The sequence below is a fragment of the Heloderma suspectum genome, chromosome 2, assembly GCF_057233095.1.
Source record: "Heloderma suspectum isolate Gila_16-S chromosome 2, 16-S_ref, whole genome shotgun sequence".
NCBI lineage: Eukaryota > Metazoa > Chordata > Lepidosauria > Squamata > Helodermatidae > Heloderma > Heloderma suspectum.
In genome coordinates this window covers 348,711,490-348,730,506 of record NC_139459.1, presented here as the reverse complement: position 1 = coordinate 348,730,506, position 19,017 = coordinate 348,711,490, and the positions used below count along the sequence as shown (strand labels likewise).

The 19,017-nt window shown below is 46.0% G+C and overlaps 1 protein-coding gene across 11 annotated transcripts; it reads right to left on the bottom strand.

Moving 5' to 3' along the window:
- Window positions 1–1,559: 1,559 nt before the first annotated feature.
- On the bottom strand, window positions 1,560–14,602 carry LOC146355465 (uncharacterized). Of its 11 annotated transcripts, none has more exons than XM_084840956.1 (5): window positions 14,349–14,602; window positions 13,187–13,237; window positions 5,252–5,522; window positions 4,087–4,767; window positions 1,560–2,169 (listed from the first exon to the last, which is right to left on the bottom strand). In XM_084840956.1, exons 4-5 carry the CDS (start codon window positions 4,724–4,726, stop codon window positions 2,135–2,137), a joined length of 675 nt encoding a protein of 224 aa, XP_084697082.1. In that variant the 5' UTR covers window positions 4,727–4,767; window positions 5,252–5,522; window positions 13,187–13,237; window positions 14,349–14,602; the 3' UTR covers window positions 1,560–2,134. The 11 variants fall into 11 exon arrangements, with proteins under 11 accessions (XP_084697082.1, XP_084697077.1, XP_084697076.1 ...); XM_084840957.1 differs by having other exon boundaries at window positions 2,001–2,169; window positions 4,087–4,764; window positions 14,466–14,602; XM_084840951.1 differs by lacking the exon at window positions 5,252–5,522 and having other exon boundaries at window positions 1,985–2,169; window positions 14,466–14,602.
- Between the last annotated feature and the right edge of the window lie 4,415 nt (window positions 14,603–19,017).

The following is a 19,017-nucleotide window of genomic DNA, read 5'->3' as shown; positions in this document are numbered from 1 at the left end:
AAACATATAGGGAAGCAGATTGTGTGTGTGTGTGAGTGTGAGAGAGACACAGACAGACAGACAGAGACAGAGAGCATCTCTACACCAGCCTAAAATCCTGCATTTAAAACGTGGCTTTCTGCTTCCGTTTTAAATGCAGGATCATAACGGACTCCCTTTACATGTGCTTCCTTCCCCCTGCTTTCCCCCTTATCTGAGTCTTCAATATGCTTAATTATACAGCCGCTAGATGGTGCTGTGGTCCAGCTCCTCTTACTGCAGGCTTTCCTTTTTCATGAGGGAACTCAAGTGGAACTCAAACGCTGTAATTTGATAGCTCATTATCTCTGATCTTTTTTAAAAAATGGAATAAAGATCATTTAGCACAGAGACGCCCTGGAACTTAATGACGTCATCTAAAGAACCCACCAACTTCCATGAGTAACCAATCTCAATAGCTCCTTAGGGTTGATTCTAAGGCTGAAGTGAAAGGCCCACCCCACAATTCTTGGGGGACAACCAAACCCACTGTTTGGCCCCTGAACTATCTTCTGATGGTTCAGGGAGTGCATACCATGGTGGTGCGGTGGAGGCTAGCATCCCCAAAGAGAAGCACTGGGGCGGCGGGGGGGTTGTACATGAAAAATGGTGCATGGAGCTGTGCTCAACACAGTTTTTGGTTGCTGTTTCTAAAGAGCTGCCTCCACCCCTGAACTGTTACAGAAGAGTTCAGGGGGCCACCCCCATGCCCCAAAATCACACACCTGATTGCCAGGGGGCCGAAATGTCCTCCCTCGAATTCCGCCAAGCAGACTCGGCTGCATTCAGTTCAGCCCTAGTTGACTCACATATGCATGGCCATCGTTTGAGAACTCTCTGCTAAACATGTGAAATGACTTCACTGAGAAGCACTGGGTTCAAGGCTACATTGAGTAATACGTAAGCCCAACCTGCAGACTTTGGGGCCTGCCAAGCCAAAGGCGTCCCACTGGCCAAGTGTTGCGGCCTACCAGGGGCTCAACGTCCTGTCGCTTTTGTGGCAAAAATACAAACATTCTTTGGTTCCTGGTGGGCCTCCATCTTCAGCGGGTGGGCTGCATTCAGCCTGATGAGGATCTGCTTGTGGGGGCAAATCTATGGCCACTGTTCTTTTCATAAAAGCTGTCCCTTGGTGTGGTGGCCATAGATGTGTGAATTGGCCTTTAGACCAGGGGTGTTGAATCTCTTTAAGCCTGAGGGCCAAATTCCATTTTGGAGACGCTCTCGGGAGCTGTGTTCCAAGGGAGGGTGGGGCTGAAGTCGAAAGGGTCAGGGTCAAAATACCAACAGTACCAGCATATTTTAGCTTGCAGCTCTCACTGCCAGTAACTGAGCCTCAGGAGAGGCACTTCAACCTTTTAGAGGGGGGGGGGGATGCACAAAAGTTGGGAAACCACCAAACGAACAGTGGTCAGGAAAGGGGCGGAGCAAGAGAAGGGGCGTTGCCATCTGGGGAACTCTGGAGAGCTGGATTTGCTCATTTCAAAACAATTTCAGCAAAATGTTGTGTAGGTAGAAGGAATGACTGCAGAAGCAGCAGGCCTCAAACACAACCGTACTTTAATTCAGCACACGCAGAAGGTCTGAAGTTTGACACCCCTGCTTTGGATTAGACCTTCTTCACAGACAGGGCCTGGCCTTTGGAGCAAAGACACAGAAAGCCTGGTGTAGAGTATCCTTCCTCAACCTGGAACCCTCAAGATAGGTTGGACTACAACTCCCATTATCCCCAGCTAATTAACCCCAGTTCCGCTTACAACTGGGGGGCTCTGCAGCGGCTTTTAAGTTAAAATCAAAATGTCAACGGAATCAATCATGTATCTCATGTGGGTGCCAATCACAGATGTCTGCATCTTTTACCTTGATATCCAAGCCTAGAAAGAAAGCCATTTTGACAAGCGACACTCCTAAAAGGTGTGGGGGAGGCAGGTTTTCCTCGGAATAATTCTGCCATTCTCAAGACATTCATAAAGCTTGCTTTTCACACAGATTCTTTTATTGTAAACAAGGATACCTTGGGTAGTCAGTGCCTTTCCTTACATGTAAACCATTCACTGCATTTTCTTTCCTGCGTGGCTTCTCTGATATCCTACAAGGCTTCGTTTTCCTTTCCATGCTATGGGCTGGAGTGTCCTTTCCTCACAAGATATGCTGAAATTAATAACAACAACAACAATAGAAGCACAGAAAGAATTACTAATTCAGACCTTTGGAAAAGATAAGGACATTTTGTTCGTTTGTTTGATTTAACATATGAGTTGCCTCACGGTCTACTCTCTTGGGGCAACATACACAATAAAAACAAAACAGCAAGGTCAATAAAATCAAAGGTATGATTCCAGATTTTGTTTTGCTTAGAGCAGACCCATTAAAATCAAGAGGTCTTAAGTTAGTCCCACTGATCTGAATAGGTGATGGACTCGACCTTGGGGGAGGTGGGGGTGGCGACGGCTGACAGGAAGCTCTGGCGTGGGCTGGTCCATGAAGTCACGAAAAGTCGGAAGTGACTGACTGAATAAACAACAAATTTTAAGCAGGGCACCACTCCATCAGGTTACAACAGAGAGCGGGATGGGGGACACAGGGAAAATACTCTCAAGGTAATACCCTGCATTCTTGGCATGTTAAGCTGCGGCTTCAGGGAGCAGGAGGGAAGGGGCCTGGAGACCAGATAGGAAGCTGTTTAAAACAGCTTCCGCAGTCTCCTCCCCTCCCCGCCCCTGGGAACGCCCTGTTTTTGCCCTCTCCGCGCTCCGTTTAGGAGCATGGAGACAGCAGCAGCATGGAAAGAACCATGATGGCTGGGAGGTGGAGTGGCTGGGAAGCGCGGTTTCCAGAAACCAAAAAATCCTATGGCCGTCTAGACAGTGTCTAGTGGCCATAGGATTGCTCTCCCCATTATTCCAGGTCAAAAGTGTACTTAAAGTTTTCGCTTATCAATTAATGAGCAAAAAGTACTGTGCAAGGTATACACATCACAAAGGTTGATATACAGGTGTCTAGAAAAATGTAAAGTTTTAATTGGCAAATTTTGAGTAAGGAGTTATCTTTTCAAAGATGTAATTCAAAATTGAACATATCTAACCTGAAAGGTGTACGTGTAAGCCTTTTTAGTACGTTCTAGTTTTTTAGGAACGTTTAATAAAAATGAGATAATTAAGACGGTGAACCCTAATTTATGGGACAGTAGATATTAGCTATGAAGCAATTTCTACACAAAAAGTATAAATATGTGCTGATTTTAGAATGCAGGAGCTTCTTATTAGAAACTCACCAGGCCTGTGTATCCGTCAGCTGAATAGCCTATTCGTTATTGAATGGGGAACTTGGTATTTACAATGAGATTTCTCCTCTTTAACCTGTTACAACTAGAAGTCTAAGAACAAGAAATGTTTAGGAAATTCTATATCCTGTTTAGCTATTAAGATCTAAGAATCTTTAGCAAACCTCTGCTTAACAACCAGAAATGTTTTATGTTATTTTATGGAAGTTATATTTTGATGTGATGCTACAAGTATATTTCTAATAAAAATAAAAAATGGATGAAAAAGACTTTTTCCTAATTATTATTAGTACAAAACCAAAATTGAATCCACCTAAAACTGTTTTTGGTGTACACTTTGTTTGAAGTGAATTGATCGGCTGTGGGTGGTTAACTGGCAGCCAAAGGCTTCCTAAATACTGGAACTATAGACTGAAAACACTCAACAAAGACCAAATCCATAACACAAAAACAGGCCAATGAATTGGCATGGAATGTTGATCATTGGGTGTAGAATGGAAAAACCAATTAAGAGGGAAAATGGAATGGAGTGTCATGGAGAAGGGCACACAGCTGGCTGGCACTCTGAATAAGAGCACTCTACACTGCAAAATTCTGTTGCAGGTCCCACTTCTTACTGCAAATAATAACAATAACAACATCAACAACAATAATAAATCATCTTGTTTGAAGTGACAGCAGAAATCTGTAGGAGGCTAAATCCTGAACCCAATACAACATTCTCTGCCTTTTCTACATTTGCATGGAATCACAGCTTATAACTTGGGGATAAAGAGGGTTCTTACTGGCACATGTTCTTTGATGTCTGATTAGGGTAGATCGCTCGCTATACCTCTTCCCACACTCGAAGCACTGATAGGGCTTTTCTCCTGTGTGGACTCTCTGGTGGCTCACAGAGGCTGAATGGTGTGCAAAGCATTTCCCACACTTCAAGCACTGATAGGGCTTCTCACCCGTGTGGACTCTCTGGTGGGTGATGAGATTTGAATGGCAAGCAAAAGAGTTCCCACACTCCGAACAGCTATAGGGTTTCTCTCCCGTGTGGATTCTCTGGTGTTTCACCAGATGAGTTTTTTGAGCAAAACGTTTCCCACACGCCAAACATTTGTGGGGTTTCTCTCCCGTGTGGACTCTCCGGTGGTTCACAAAGTTTGAGTGGTGAGAAAAACACTTCCCACATTCCAAGCAGTTATAGGGTTTCTCCCCTGTGTGGACTCTCTGGTGTTTCACAAAGGCTTGGCGGTTAGTAAAACATTCCCCACACACCAAGCATTTATAAGGCTTCTCTCCAGTGTGGACTCTCTGGTGGGTCACAAAGTTTGACTGTTGACTGAAACATTTTCCACACTCCAGACACTTATATGGCTTTTCTCCTGTGTGAACTCGCTTATGTCTGACAAGGTTTGTTTTCTGTGTAAAACACATCCCACACTCTGGGCACGAGTGTTTTGTGTTGACTTCATCTGCTGGGAAGAAAAACACATTATTTATTCATTTATTATTTATGTGTTACATTAATATCCCACCTTTCCTCCAAGGAGCCCAAGGCAGCATACATGATCCTCTTCCCCTCCATTTTACCCTCACACCAACCCTGTGAGGTAGGTTAGGCTGAGAGTCACCCAGTGAGGTTCATAGCAGAGTGGGGAGTATAACTGGGATCTCCTGAGTCCCAGTCCAACACTCTAACCACTACACCACACTGGCTCACAATTAAACATTCACTGCAGAGCTGGGGGGGGGGGGGGCTAAAAAAAAGCATGGAAAGACAATGGTGCCCAGGAATTTGGAGGCCCAAGAACAAGAAACCCTCTGCTGGCTCTCAATTGGTAGTGACAAATCAGGAAAATGATATTGGGGTGATAGTGGATAGCTAAATGAAAATATCCATTCCGTGTGAATGATTTGAAAAAGGCAATCACAATGCTGGGAATTGAAAATAAAACTTGCCATTATCATAATGCCTTTACATAAATCTATGGTGTCCACATTTGGAATACCGCATATGGTCGTGGTCAACCCAGGGCTCCTTCACACAGAGCTTTTATCCTGCGACTGAGATTGCTCCTTCACGGAAGTTTGCGGGCTCTTTACGTGATGCCATGACCCTGTCGTGACCCTCCAGGGTTTCTCCTGCGCTAAATGCCCTTTGTTCCATTTTTAAATAGATCACAGATAATAAGCTATCAAATTACCCCGCTGTGTTCCGCTTTAGTTTCCTCTGTGAAAAGAGTTAAAGCGGCAAGAAGAGGAGCAAGATCAATGATAGATAACGGAAGACTCGGATATTTTATTTATTTATTTATTCATTCATTCATTCATTTCATTTCTATACCGCCCAATAGCTGAAGCTCTCTGGGCGGTTCACAAAAATTAAAACCAAACAACACACAATAAAACCATTTAAAATATATAGAACATTAAAACCACAATATAACAATACAACCACAATAAAACCTAGCAGCAGTGCAGGAGTTTAAAATACAGATTTAAAACAGCAAAGATAAAAATTTAGAAAGCTAAAATGCTAAAATGCCTGGGAAAATAAAAAGGTCTTCACCTGGTGCCGAAAGGAATACAATGTAGGTGCCAGGCGAACCTCACTAGGGAGCTCATTCCAGAGCCGGGGTGCCACAGCAGAAAAAGCCCTCCTCCTAGTAGGCACCCGCCTCACTTCCTTTGGCAGGGGCTCATGGAGAAGGGACGCTGATGATGATCTTAAGGTCCGGGCAGGCACATATGGGAGGAGGCGATCCTTCAGGTAACCTGGCCCCAAGCCAATAAGGGCTTTGAATGTTAACACCAGCACTTTGAATCGGGCCTGGAAATGGACTGGCAGCCAGTGAAGTTGGAAAAGCACTGGCGTAATATGAGCTCGCAGGCCAGTCCCTGTTAACAATCTTGCCGCCCTATTTTGGACCAGCTGAAGTTTCCGGACCGTTTTCAAAGGCAGCCCCACGTATAACGCACTGCAGTAATCCAGACGAGATGTTATCAGAGCATGGATAACTGTAGCAAGGCTATCTCTGTCCAGATAAGGGCGTAGTTGGTATACCAGCCTAAGCTGATAAAAAGTGCTCCGTGCCACTGAGTTCACCTGGGCCTCAAGTGACAGTTCTGGGTTATAGGGAGAAGGAAGGGGAGGGGGGCAAGGAAGCATGTGTAAAGGGACTCAGTTGTAATCCTGCATTTAGAACGGAAGCAGAAAGCCCCGTTTTAAATGCAGGATATTAGGCTGGTGTAGAGATGCCCCCAATCTCAAAAAGGATATCAAAGAACTGAAAAGGTGTAGAAAAGGGCAAGCAAAATGATCCAAGAAACGTCTTATAGATGAATCATGCAAGCAAGCCTAGCCACATGCCAAATTATTTTAGGGAAAAAAACCATTCCATCTCTGCAGGACAATGAGGGGACAGCTTCACCATTTCCCATCCCAGAGCTGCCCATCAATTACATGTTTCTAATTAAGACTATCCTGCCAACCTAGCAGTTCGAAAGCAAGAAATTGCAAGTAGATAAATAGGTACCGCCTTGGCGGGAAAGGTAACAGCGTTCCGTGCACCTCGGTGTTCAGTCATGCTGGCCACATGACCACGGAAGCGTCTTCGGACAGCGCTGGCTCTTCGGCTTAGAAACGGGGATGAGCACCGCACCCTAGAGTCGGACACGACTGGTTGGGGACACCTTTACCTTTTTTTAATTAAGACTATAGGAGAAAAGAAATGTCCTTGTGGTGCTGATTTTCTTCTGAGATTTGAAAGGGATGGTAAAAGTGGTTTTAAATTCTCTGCTGGCTGCTTGGAATGTTGGCTTAAGGTGGGGCGGGGCGATGTGCAGCCCTCCAGATGTTTTGGCCTAGAACTCCCATCAGCCCTAGCCAGAATAGACAATGGTGAGGGATCATGGGAGCTGTAGGCCAAAAGATCTGAAGGGCCAGAAGCTGCCCATCCTTGGCTTAAGGGTTATTCTGTTGGATGGGCTTCAAGATGGTTGGTTTTGGTTTTTTGTATTAGAAAGTTTTGTTGTTGGCCGTCATTTTGAAAGCCCGGTGGGATGTTGCTTGGTCACTATGTAGCAAGGCCCAGTGGCCTCTGCCTCTTGACTTGACTGGAGGTCTGAGCCTGGCAGACAGGATTAGAACCCTTCTTTGGTCCCTGACAGCTGTCTCACCCCAAACCTCCCTTTTATATCCTTTAACCAGCCCTGACTACACCCATCATCTGAGGAAAAGTTGAAGACCGGGCACATTTAGCTTAGAGAAGAGACATTTTAGAGACAATATGACATCCATCTAATATATGAGGGGCTGTCACATAACATACATGGGGCAAATTGGTTTTCTGTTGCTCCAGGGCATAGGACCCAAACCAGTGGGTTCAAAACAAGGAAGGGAATTTTGACTAAGCATTAAGATGAACCTCCTGGCAGTACAAGCTATTTGACAGCGAAACAGACTACCTCAGAAAGTGGTGGACTCTCCTTTCTTAAAGGTTTTTAAGCAAAGGTTAGATGGTCACGCCCAACAGGGACGCTATAGCTGCAGATTCCCTGCATCAGCAAGGGGTGGACTAGATGACCTTTGAGGTCACTTCCAGCTCTAGGATTCTGGGATGGATCCAGATTTCAGCTTGATCCACTGTGCTGTGGACTTCCCCACCCCCTCCTTTCTATGACAACCCCTCCAGCCCACTGAAAATGCTACACAGAGGGTCAGGAGACCCTGTTGAATGGAGTGAGATGTGGTGTGTGTGTTGGGGGAGGGGGATCCCCAATAATCAGGCAGAGACTTTCCTCTCTAGGAAGGCCGATCCAGGATCCAACCCACACTGTCTACTCAGAAGTAAGCCCTATTGAGTTCAACAGTGCTTGCTCCCAGGTAAGTGGGAATAGGATGGAACCCTCTTCCGCCACTATGACTTTACCCACAAAGTGCTGATGTGGTCAGGTGAAACACTCATCATTCGGGCTAGCACTTCTGGAGTCCCCAGATATCCCTGTTGGTCACCTACCCACATGACCATATCATGGCTAGTTTAAGATAAATATAACAGGACCTTTTTTATTGCATCACCCACACTATGCAACTCTTTTAAGCTTCAGGAGAACTGCTTTCACCTTTTATTTCACCAAGGTTTTAGTGTGGGTTAAAGTTCTGTCTTCCTGTTTTTATCCGGAATTGTTTTATCCTGTTCTCTGTTCCCATGTATGACTTTGAGTTTAGTAATTTAGGGCGCAACCCTATGCATGTTTAGCCAGAAAAAAGTTCTACAACTCCCAGCATACCCCAGCGAGCATGACTGACTGGGGCATGCTGGGAGTTGTAAATAGTACAATTGTAAATAGTACAATTGGACCAGATTTGCAGGACCTCTTATTCTGCAGAATTTATTCAAGGTTTAGGGATCATGATAGACAACCATCCCATTCCCAATCATGGGGAATTTGATTCAGCCATTGCCCTGCCTTTTGAGATTCTAAGCAGGCATCGCCCACATACATAGCCTTAAGGACTAGAAACGTGCATTAAAACACACACACAGAAAAGCTGGGATCCTCAGAGAGCTGATTCCTACACCCATTCTGTAGGAATGTGCTTTTTATTTTGTATTTTTTTGGCATTCCCGAAGAATTATAGCACATATGCAATAGTCCTGAAAACAGGGTCCTATCAAAAGGATGGTGTTCAATGAACACGTGTTGGACATCACAGCAGCAAGCTCCGCCCACTGCCCTACACATTTAGGCGCATCAGACATGTGTTGGAATGCACATAGGGTGGAGCCTGCAAATGTGTTGGATGCATGTTACAGTTGGATGCATGGGGGGGCCAGGCACATTTTTGAAACAGCTAATAGCTCACCCCACATCTGTGGGTTTTCAAGGCTTTCTGAGACCTAATTCAGCCTTTCTAATAAGCCTTTGGGTCTCAAAATGTGGCAACAGGACACCCGATGGACCCGCAGGGATGCTATGAAAGCTGGGACTGAGCCACGGCTGCTCACAGACAAGTAACAGCTACAGATACGCCCTCTCCATGGGTTGAAGGAAGGGCTAGGAGAAGGAAGTAGTGTCCCTGCTAGGATATCAATTTACCCCAATCCAGATTCTTGTGTGCTGCAGTGAGATGCACACTACTGTGTGTGAGAATCTCCCCATGCTCCTCACCAAATTGATCAGGGGTGCTAAATCTCAACCCCATGGGCCAACTCTGGCCAGCCTGAGAGCCAAATCCATCCCTCCAAGGTTCCCCATATGATCACACCCATTCATCCCCTGACTCCAACCCCTTTCTCCGACAGCCAATTGCCTGGTGGCTTCCCAGCTCAGTGTGCACAGAAGTGTTTGTTTTTTTTCCAAACATGGTTAAGTGTTTGTGTCTGCACTGGGCCACTGTAATAAGCACAGCACAGGCATCATCTAAAACCAAAGAAAATATGCTCTCTTCCCCCCACCCCCATCAGAACAATTTTATTCAGAAGTGTGGACTGCAACAAAATGTTCTGGGTTGCAGCCAGTCAGGCATTCCTTCTGCCAGGATACTCTATCCCACTCCATTCCCCCTGCCCCTGGTCTTTTGTCCCACACCCACCCACCCAGACAGAATTATATGCCCACTGAGCATTCCCCATCCTCATCGGGGTGGTTTTGGTCCCCTTCCTTAGGACTTTTCTTCCTAAAGAGTTTTGCACATCTGCAAACCCTGGATTCCCCTGAGCCTGCCCGGGGCCGCTTGTATGTATGTGGGTGCTGCCAAGTTGGCTACATAAGGATCCACACTCAGAGAACTCCTAGTCCTGATGGCTCTAGGCTATCTCTGGTATCAGAGGCAACATGCTTATTTACACCAGATGCTGGGGAACATGGGTGGGAGGGTGCTGTTGCCCTCATATCCACCTTGCGGGCTTCCTGTGGGCAGCTGATTGGCCACTGTGTGAACAGAATGCTGGACTAGATGGACCCTTGGTCTGCTCCATCATGGCTCTTCTCATGTTCTTAAATGAGTTTGTTAAATGAGTATACATAATGTGCAGATTTAACCAACTGATTAAAACTCAATTAAAGTTTAATTGTACAACTGCTCTAAATGCCCCCCCCCCCCAAACCCATGTATTTGACTAGTATGCCAATATGATAACAAAAATGGAATTTTTATTAAGGATAACTGATTAGAGCACAGGAACAGTTATGCAGAGAGGGAATCTGGAGTCTCTATGCAATGACCCCTTTGTTAAAAATGCACACACACTGCCACACCAAAAAGGGACTTGGAAGCCCATCCAACTCCATATTCCAGGAAATGTAGAGAGGCATCGAAATGATTTGCAATAAAAATACTGCAAAAATCATATTAACATGTTTGTTGTGTATTGATTAAGGGGAAACCATTTATTAAAAAATAGCAGAACCCAACAAGTAAAAGAATGTCACTTACGTTATTATTTATTTTAATTTTTTTATTACATTGCCTTCCTGCCCAAAAAGGTATCCAAGGCAATGTACAGTCCACGAAACCTAAAGCTAACATGATAAACAAACAGAACAATGCAAAAACAAACAGCAAGATATCACATCATCTTAAAAGCACATGCGAGCACAGAAGCAGTTTTTCCTCTACACCCAAGCGCCATTGACAGAATAGTCCGAGAGACCCTAATGTAGAATCCAGTGCTGTGGTGTCACAGCAGAGAAGGCCCTGCCCATAGCCCCACATGGCCTTACTTCAGATGATAGACAGATGCCTTACTCTGCCCGCTCATGGATCCCCTTCGCTTTATCCTCACAACAATCCTGTGATCTTCAACCATCTGAAGATGGGACTGAACTTTTAGGGCTTCCAACTCCCTGAACTAGGTAATACCACACAATTCGGCTTCTATGGACTCTTTGCCAAGTGTGATACTCAAAAGGAACCTCCAGCTTTGCTAATATAATGACTACACTGTTTCTCTGGACTTCTGCTCTCTGCATCACAAGGGATCTATGTGTTCCACTTAGTGCCTGGACACACAACCGTAACTGCTAGATTTATAGGGGGGGTGGAGACACACCCATTTTTGTTTGGTTTTACACCAACAGCCCTCAGTAGAATCTGAAATCTGTTTTGCTCCTATCAAAGACCAATCTAATTAGGCATGCCCAACAACCCCTATATTCCATCATATGGTTACAAACTCTAGCCTACTGATGGGCAGACTTCAGGCTGGCAGGATCTACTTTGTTGGGTTTTTTCTACTAGAACCCCAAGGTCCACTAGAACCCCAGGGAGCCAAGTCAAAATAGCGGCTACGGGCACAATCCTATGCATGTTGAGAAAGAAAAAAAAAGCCCTACAACTCCCAGCATTCCATAACAAGCACGGGGCATGCTGGGAGTTGGAGGATTTTTTTCTGTCTGAACATGCATAGGATTTCACCTTTAGAGGGGTGCATACACTTAGAATTAAGGAACAGGGTGCCTCTGAGCGCATGCTCAGCCCAGGAATATGTCTGCAGAACCAGAAATGAGCTCACAGTGCTTTCACATGAGAATCCAATCTTGGTTCTTCCCCCCCTCCCCCCCGCTCTTTTATTTTAGCAGAGGTGCAAAGGCTGGTAAGCATCCAAAGTAGACCCAAAAAGGAGAGAAATATCTCAGGATGCAAATATTTTATTTGTGGAAAGCCCGGCACATTTCAGCCTCTCTTCTTCTTTTAAGACCTTCTTCAGGAGGTTATAAAAACGTCTGCAAAGCCTGCTGTCATTCACAGGCGACCCAGTGAATGACAGCAGGAGACATTTGAAATAAGAATCTCTGCGACTGGGTTGCTCCTGTCTCTCACCTGACTGGGCAACAGGGAAAGTCAGGCTTCCCTGAGATGCTTGGAATGCCAAGTCATTCCACAGCTCCTCAGCCTGTTCCATCTTTATCTCCACAACAGGGAGCCCTGATGAGAAGCAAGAGACGAGATGAAATGACGAGGACCAACATTCCAAGATAAAGAGAGAAGGGGATGAGAAAGAGATTTGTGCACGCAAACATCCCCTTCAATTTGTACCAGTAAACAAATTGTCCATAGTAAGTTCAGATGGGGTAACTCTCACTCTTGTCTGCTCACATCATTCTGTTCACACAGCTGCCCACAGGAAACCCACGAGCAGGTCATGAGTCCAACAGCACCCTCCCACCCATGTTCCCCAGCAACTGGTGTACAAAGGCATACTGCCTTTGATACTGGAGGTAGCCCATAGCCATCTGAACTAGTAGCCATTGATAGCCTTATCCTCCAGGAATTTGTCCAATCCCCTGTTAAAGCCATCCAAATTGGTGGCCATCACTACGGCTTGTGGTAGTGAATTCCACAGTTTAGCTATTTACTGTATGAAGACGTCCGTCCTTTTATCTGTCCTGAATCTCCCACCAATCAGCTTCATGGGATGAACCCACTGGGTTCTCGTATTTTGAGAGCGGGAGAAAAATGTCTCCCTGTCCACATTCTCCACACTATGCATAATTTTGCACACCTCTATCATGTCTCCCTTTACTTGCCCTTTTTCTAAGCTAACTGGTCCCAGATAACCTTCCCTCGTAGGGGAATTGCTCCAGCTCCTCAATCATTGTGGTTGCCCTTTTCTGCCCTTTTTTCCAACTCTACAATATCCTTTTTTAGGTGCAGCAACCAGAACTGTACACGGTATCCATGTGTGGTCGTATCATCGATGTGTATAAGGGGAGTATGAACTTGGCAGTTTTATCGTCGATTCCTAGATAAAGGAATCCCACTAGATAAAGTAAGCAAACTCTTCTTTCTGAAAATGTAAAGGAGCAGGGGGAGGTACCGGCAGACTGGGTAGTGACAACTGTTTTCGAAGGTGGAAGAACATCCTTTGCACAACAAGGCCACATTACCGAAATTCTCCATTATGACATCATCGTCCAAGGAATCCTCCTCAAAGGCTTCTGAAAGAACAAAGAGCCACCCACTCAATTCCCAGTTCATGAGAAGCCGTCTCATGGGGTTCAGTATCAAACAGGGAACAAAATGCAGTCACCTGAGCTTTCCCCGACATCAGGAGGAGAGGTTCTCTGCCCACCAGCTTCCCATAGGAGGGTTCTGAAAGGGCCTCTCCTCCCTTCCTGAGCCTGTGTCTCTTCCTCTGCACAATGCCACAGAGAATAACCAACAAACAACTGGGGCCTGCAACAAAATGTTGCAGTGTGGCGTACAGCTGTTCATTATTCAAATAGCCAGCCAGCCATGCCCTCCTCTCCAGTACTCCATTCCATGCCTCCTCCCGCCTGGTATTCCATGTCCCCTCCCACCATCAGGCAGCATTCTGTGGCATGCTCAGTCTTCATTGAGCTGTTTTGGGGGGTTCCCCCCTCAGGATGTTTCTTTCTAAAGATGTTTTGTACTTCCAAAAACCTTGGGGTTCCCCTAAGCCTGCTGATACCCCCCTCTCGTGATGCCAATTTGCCAACATAAGTGATGGCACTCACAGCCTAAACACTGGAAATAGAGGGAATGAGAAATGTTTTCATTGCAATTGCAGTGATCTTTAATACATACCAAAAAATAAATAAAAATAAAAACCTGGGTTTGATCCATTGGCTCAACCACATTATATTGAATTCACCCATATAAGTGATTGGAGGCTGCACTCCTTTACACACTTACAAGGGTAAACAAGCATAGGAGTGTGCGGCACATGAATCTCCTCTACTATCCCTCCCCTCTGTACCACATCTTGTGGTAGCAAATTCCATAGCTTAACTATGCACTGTGTGAAGAAGTCCTTCCTTTTATCTGTCCTGAATCTCCCACCAGTCAGCTTCATGGCATGAACCCGGGTTCTAGTATTATTGGGGAGGGGGAATGTCTCCCCATCCACTTTCTCCACACCATGCATCACTTCGTATGCCTCTGCCCTGTCTCCCCTTACTCTACCAGCAGCCACAATTCCGAAATGGATCCTCCATGTGCAGGGGCAGTATACCACTTAGTATCAGTTGCAGGATGGGGCAAAAGCAAAGGAGCTTTGCTGTTTTTATGTCCTGCTGGTGGCCTTACCAGAGGCATCTGACTAGCCGCTGCAGGAAACTGGAATGGATGGACCCTCCCTGTAATCCGGCGAGACATGTCTTACAGCTCTAGAAACGGTCCACCTCCATGCACACCCTCCCTCACCAGCAGTTGCAAAGCACGGGACTCCACGGCCCCTCCAATCGGCTGCCTGGCCTCCTCCATTCTTCCTCCCCTCGGCTCGGCCCGGCCCGGCCCGGCCCAGCAGCGGAACCTTTTCTGCCTCTGTTCAGCGGCTGCATGTGGAGCTCGGAAACAGCCAATCACTCAGCCGCCGCCGAACGGCTCAGCCAATTAGGCACCAGTTAGCCAAGAAGCTCACTAGCTGTTAAGGTGGCTTGCATCCTTTTTCCTTCCTTCCTTTCAGACACGGGGGGGTTCTGGGAGTTGTAGTCTTTTATTCTATTAGATTCTTTGGGATGGATTTCGTTGCTGCCTCCTGAACAATGTTACGGACCTCCGTCCATAGTTCCTCAGGCACTCTATCAGGTCTAATTCCTTAAATCTATTCCTCACCTCCACTGATGGGAAAGACTGAAGGCAAAAGGAGAAGGGGACGGCAGAGGATGAGATGGCTAGACAGCATCACGGATGCAATGAATATGAACTTGAGCACGCTCCGGGAGAGAGCGCAGGACAGGAAGGCCTGGCGTGCTATGGTCCATGGGGGCACGAAGAGTCGGACACGACTGAACGACTGAACAACAACATTCTATTAGATTAGCTCAAGGTGTGTTGGACTGCAACTCCCCGGATTCAAAGCCAGCATGGCCATTGAGGCACCGGGCTGTGCCTTCCCAGGGCCCGTCCTGCTCCTCCGCTTTTAATAGGGAGCTCTTCGGCAAAGATCAGGAGATGAAAAATGTCCGACCATTTAATTTATGTGTGTATGTATGTATGTGCCACCTTTCGGGACACAAATCATTCTAAGGTGGCTAACAAGTAACTTAAATATAATAAAATATATACCAGGCTGGAGCAAAGGCTGCATTAGCTCCTATCTAACCAAATCTAAAATGTGTTAATGTGATTTTATTATGATATTTAGGTTACTTGTAAGCCGCCTTAAGTATGATTTGTATGCTGAAAGGTGGCATATAAATAATGGTAATAAATAAATAAAATGGTCTGACTTTTTTTCATCTCCTGATCTTTGCCAAACAGCCTCCCATTAAACGCAGAGGAGTAAGACAGATTCTAGAAGCTGGCCTTTCCCAGAAAAGTTGCTTTTGTGTGTGTGCAGGGGCAAGTGTGAAGAAAACCAGCTTCTGGTTTTGTTTTGGGGGTTTTTTGAGGGCACAATCCTATGCATGTTTAGAAAGAAAAAGTGCTACAATTGCCAGCATTCCCTAGTGCCTTTTTTCTATGTGGAAGATATACCATTGCTCTATAATCCCTCTTTTTTCATTCCAAATGAGTGGGGGAGTAGGGATGCTGCATTTGGTCAGTGATGACGGAAAATCACCCTGCGTGTGGCTCAAAAGCATCCTATTATTACTTCAGTATCTTTTTTCTCCTAAAAAAACCACATACTAGAGATTCATTGGCTGATCTTGGCCTAGTCACTTATTGCTGCACCAGTTTTCCTCATCTGTAAAATGGGTTCAATGTCCACTGAATGGTTGTTGTTGTTCAATCGTTAAGTCGTGTCCGACTCTTCGTGACCCTATGGACCATAGCACGCCAGGCCTTCCTGTCCTGCGCTCTCTCCCAGAGCGTGCTCAAGTTCATATTCATTGCATCCATGATGCTATCTAGCCATCTCATCCTCTGCCGTCCCCTTCTCCTTTTGCCTTCAGTCTTTCCCAGCATCAGGGTCTTTTCCAGGGAGTTTTCTCTTTGCATTAGGTGGCCAAAATATTTGAGCTTCAGCTTCAGTATCTGTCCTTCCAATAAGCACTCAGGGTTGATTTCCTTTAGGATGGACTGATCTGACCTCCTTGCAGTCCAGGGGACTCACAAGAGTCTTCTCCAGCACCACAGTTGGAAAGCATCAATTCTTCTGCGCTCAGCTTTCCTTATAGTCCAGCTCACAGCCATACGTTACTAATGGGAAAACCATAGCTTTGATTATACGAACCTTTGTCGGCAAGGTGATTCTCTGCTTCTTACTATGCTGTCTAGGTTTGCCATAGCTTTCCTCCCAAGGAGCAAGCGTCTTGAATTTCATGGCTACAGTCACCATCTGCGGTGATCTTGGAGCCCAAGAAAATAAAATCTGTCACTGCTTCCATTTCTTCCCCTTCTATATGCCAGGAAGTGATGGGGCCAGATGCTATGATCTTCGTTTTTTTTTAATGTTGCATTTCAAACCTGCTTTTGCACTCTCCACTTTCACCCTCAACAAGAGGCTCTTTCGATCCTCTCCACTTTCTGCCATTAGGGTGGTATCGTCTGCGTATCTGAGGTTGTTGATAATTCTCCCGGCAATCTTAATTCCGACCTGTGATTCATCCAACCTGGCGTTTCTCATGATGTACTTTGCATATAAGTTAAATAAGCAGGGCGACAGTATACAGCCTTGTCGTACTCCTTTCCCAATTTTGAACCAATCGGTTGTTCCATGTCCAGTTCTTACTGTTGCTTCTTGGCCCTCGTACAGGTTTCTCAGGAGACAGGTAAGGTGGTCTGGTACTCCCATCTCTTTCAGAATTTGCCACAGTTTGTTGTGATCCACAGTCAAAGGCTTTAGCATAGTCAATGAAGCAGAAATAGACGTTTTTCTGGAATTCTCTTGCTTTCTCCATGATGCAGCAAATGTTGGCGACTTGATCTCTAGTTCCTCTGCCCCTTCGAAACCCAGCTTGTACTTCCGGTAGTTCTTGGTTCACATACTGCTGAAGCCTAGCTTGTAGGATTTTGAGCATCACCTTGCTGGCATGTGAAATGAGCGCAATTGTACGGTAGTTTGAACACTCTTTGGCATTGCCCTTCTTTGGAATTGGAATGTAAACTGACCTTTTCCAGTCTTGTGGCCACTGTTGAGTGTTCCAAATTTGTTGGCATAGTGCAGCACTTTAACAGCATCATCTTTTAGGATTTTAAATAGCTCAGCTGGAATACTGTCATCTCCGCTAGCTTTGTTGTTAGTAATGCTTCCTAAGGCCCACTTGACTTCACTCTCTAGGGTGTCGGGCTCAAGTTCAGTGACCTCACTCTCATGGCTATCAGGGACATTAAGATCTTTCCTGTGTAGTTCTGTGTATTCTTTCCACCTCTTCTGAATCTCAGCTGCTTCTCTTAGGTCCCTGCCTTCTTTGTCCTTTATCATGCCCGCCTTTGCACAAAACGTTCCCTTAATATCTCCAATTTTCTTGAAGAGATCTCTAGTCTTTCCCATTCTGTTGTTTTCCTCGATTTCTTTGCATTGTTCATTTAAGAAAGCCTTCTTGTCTCTCCTTGCTATTCTCTGGAACTCTGCATTCAGTTGGATATAACTTCCCCTTTCTCCCTTGCTTTTCGCTTCCTTTCTTTCCTCAGCTACTTGTAAAGCCTCATCAGACAACCACTTTGCTTTCTTGCATTTCTTTTTCTTTGGGATGGATTTCGTTGCTGCCTCCTGAACAATGTTACGGACCTCCATCCATAATTCCTCAGGCACTCTGTCTATCAGGTCTATGTGTTAATAGAGCCAGTGTGGCATAGTGGTTAGACTATTAGACTTGGGAGATCCAGCTTCTAATACCCACTCAGCCATGAAACTCACTGGGGGACTTTGGGTCAGTCACTGACTCTCAGCCTAACTTACCTCACAGGGTTGTTGTGAGGATAAAAATGGAGAGGTGAAGGAAGACTATGTAAGCCACCTTGGGTTCCTTGCAAGAGGAAAAACAGGGATATAAATGGAATAAATGATCATAGAATCATAAAATAGTAGAGTTGGAAGCGGCCTTTAAGTCCATTGAGTCCAACCCTCTGCTCATTGCAGTTATCCAAGTCAAAGCATCCCTGACAGATGGCTGTCCAGCCTCATCTTGAATGCCTCCAGTGTGGGAGAGCCCACCACCTCCCTGGGTAATCGGTTCCATTGCCATATTGCTCTAACAGCCAGGAAGATGATAATCATAGAATCACAGAATCATAGAGTAGTAGGGTTGGAAGGGGCCTACAAGACCATCGAGTCCAGCCCGCTGCTCAATGCAGGAATATCGAACATCATCATCATTATTATTATTATTATTATTAAGCATTGCTGAGGAATGCTGGGAATTGTATGACTTTTTTCCTGTTCAATCCGCCATAGGATTGCGCCGGAAATGAACCCAAAAACAGTGGAGGCTTCTGGATCCAATTTCGGTGAGGCTATGAATCCATTCTGGGTTTCAGTCAGAACCAGCGAGAACCCTCGAGGAGCTATCCGAGGTGCTGAACCTATCTGGGGGGCTGGGATTCAGCACCTTGGATAGCTGCTTCGGAGCTCTGACTGAAAGGCGGAGTGGCTTTCCAGCCCGCTGGAGCCGGAGCCGCCAGGGTCCACTGCGCGAGGGCAGCCCGCTTCGGAGCGGGCGCAGAGCCTCTCCCCTTCGCTCTCGGCGCGGGCGTGAACGCGCCCTCCTCCCTTTCTCCGCCCACAGCACCGCGCGCGGCTCCAAGCGGCCCCATCGAAACGCGGCCCGCCCCGTCCCCGCGGTCGACGCTGGCTGCGCGGGGAGGCTCG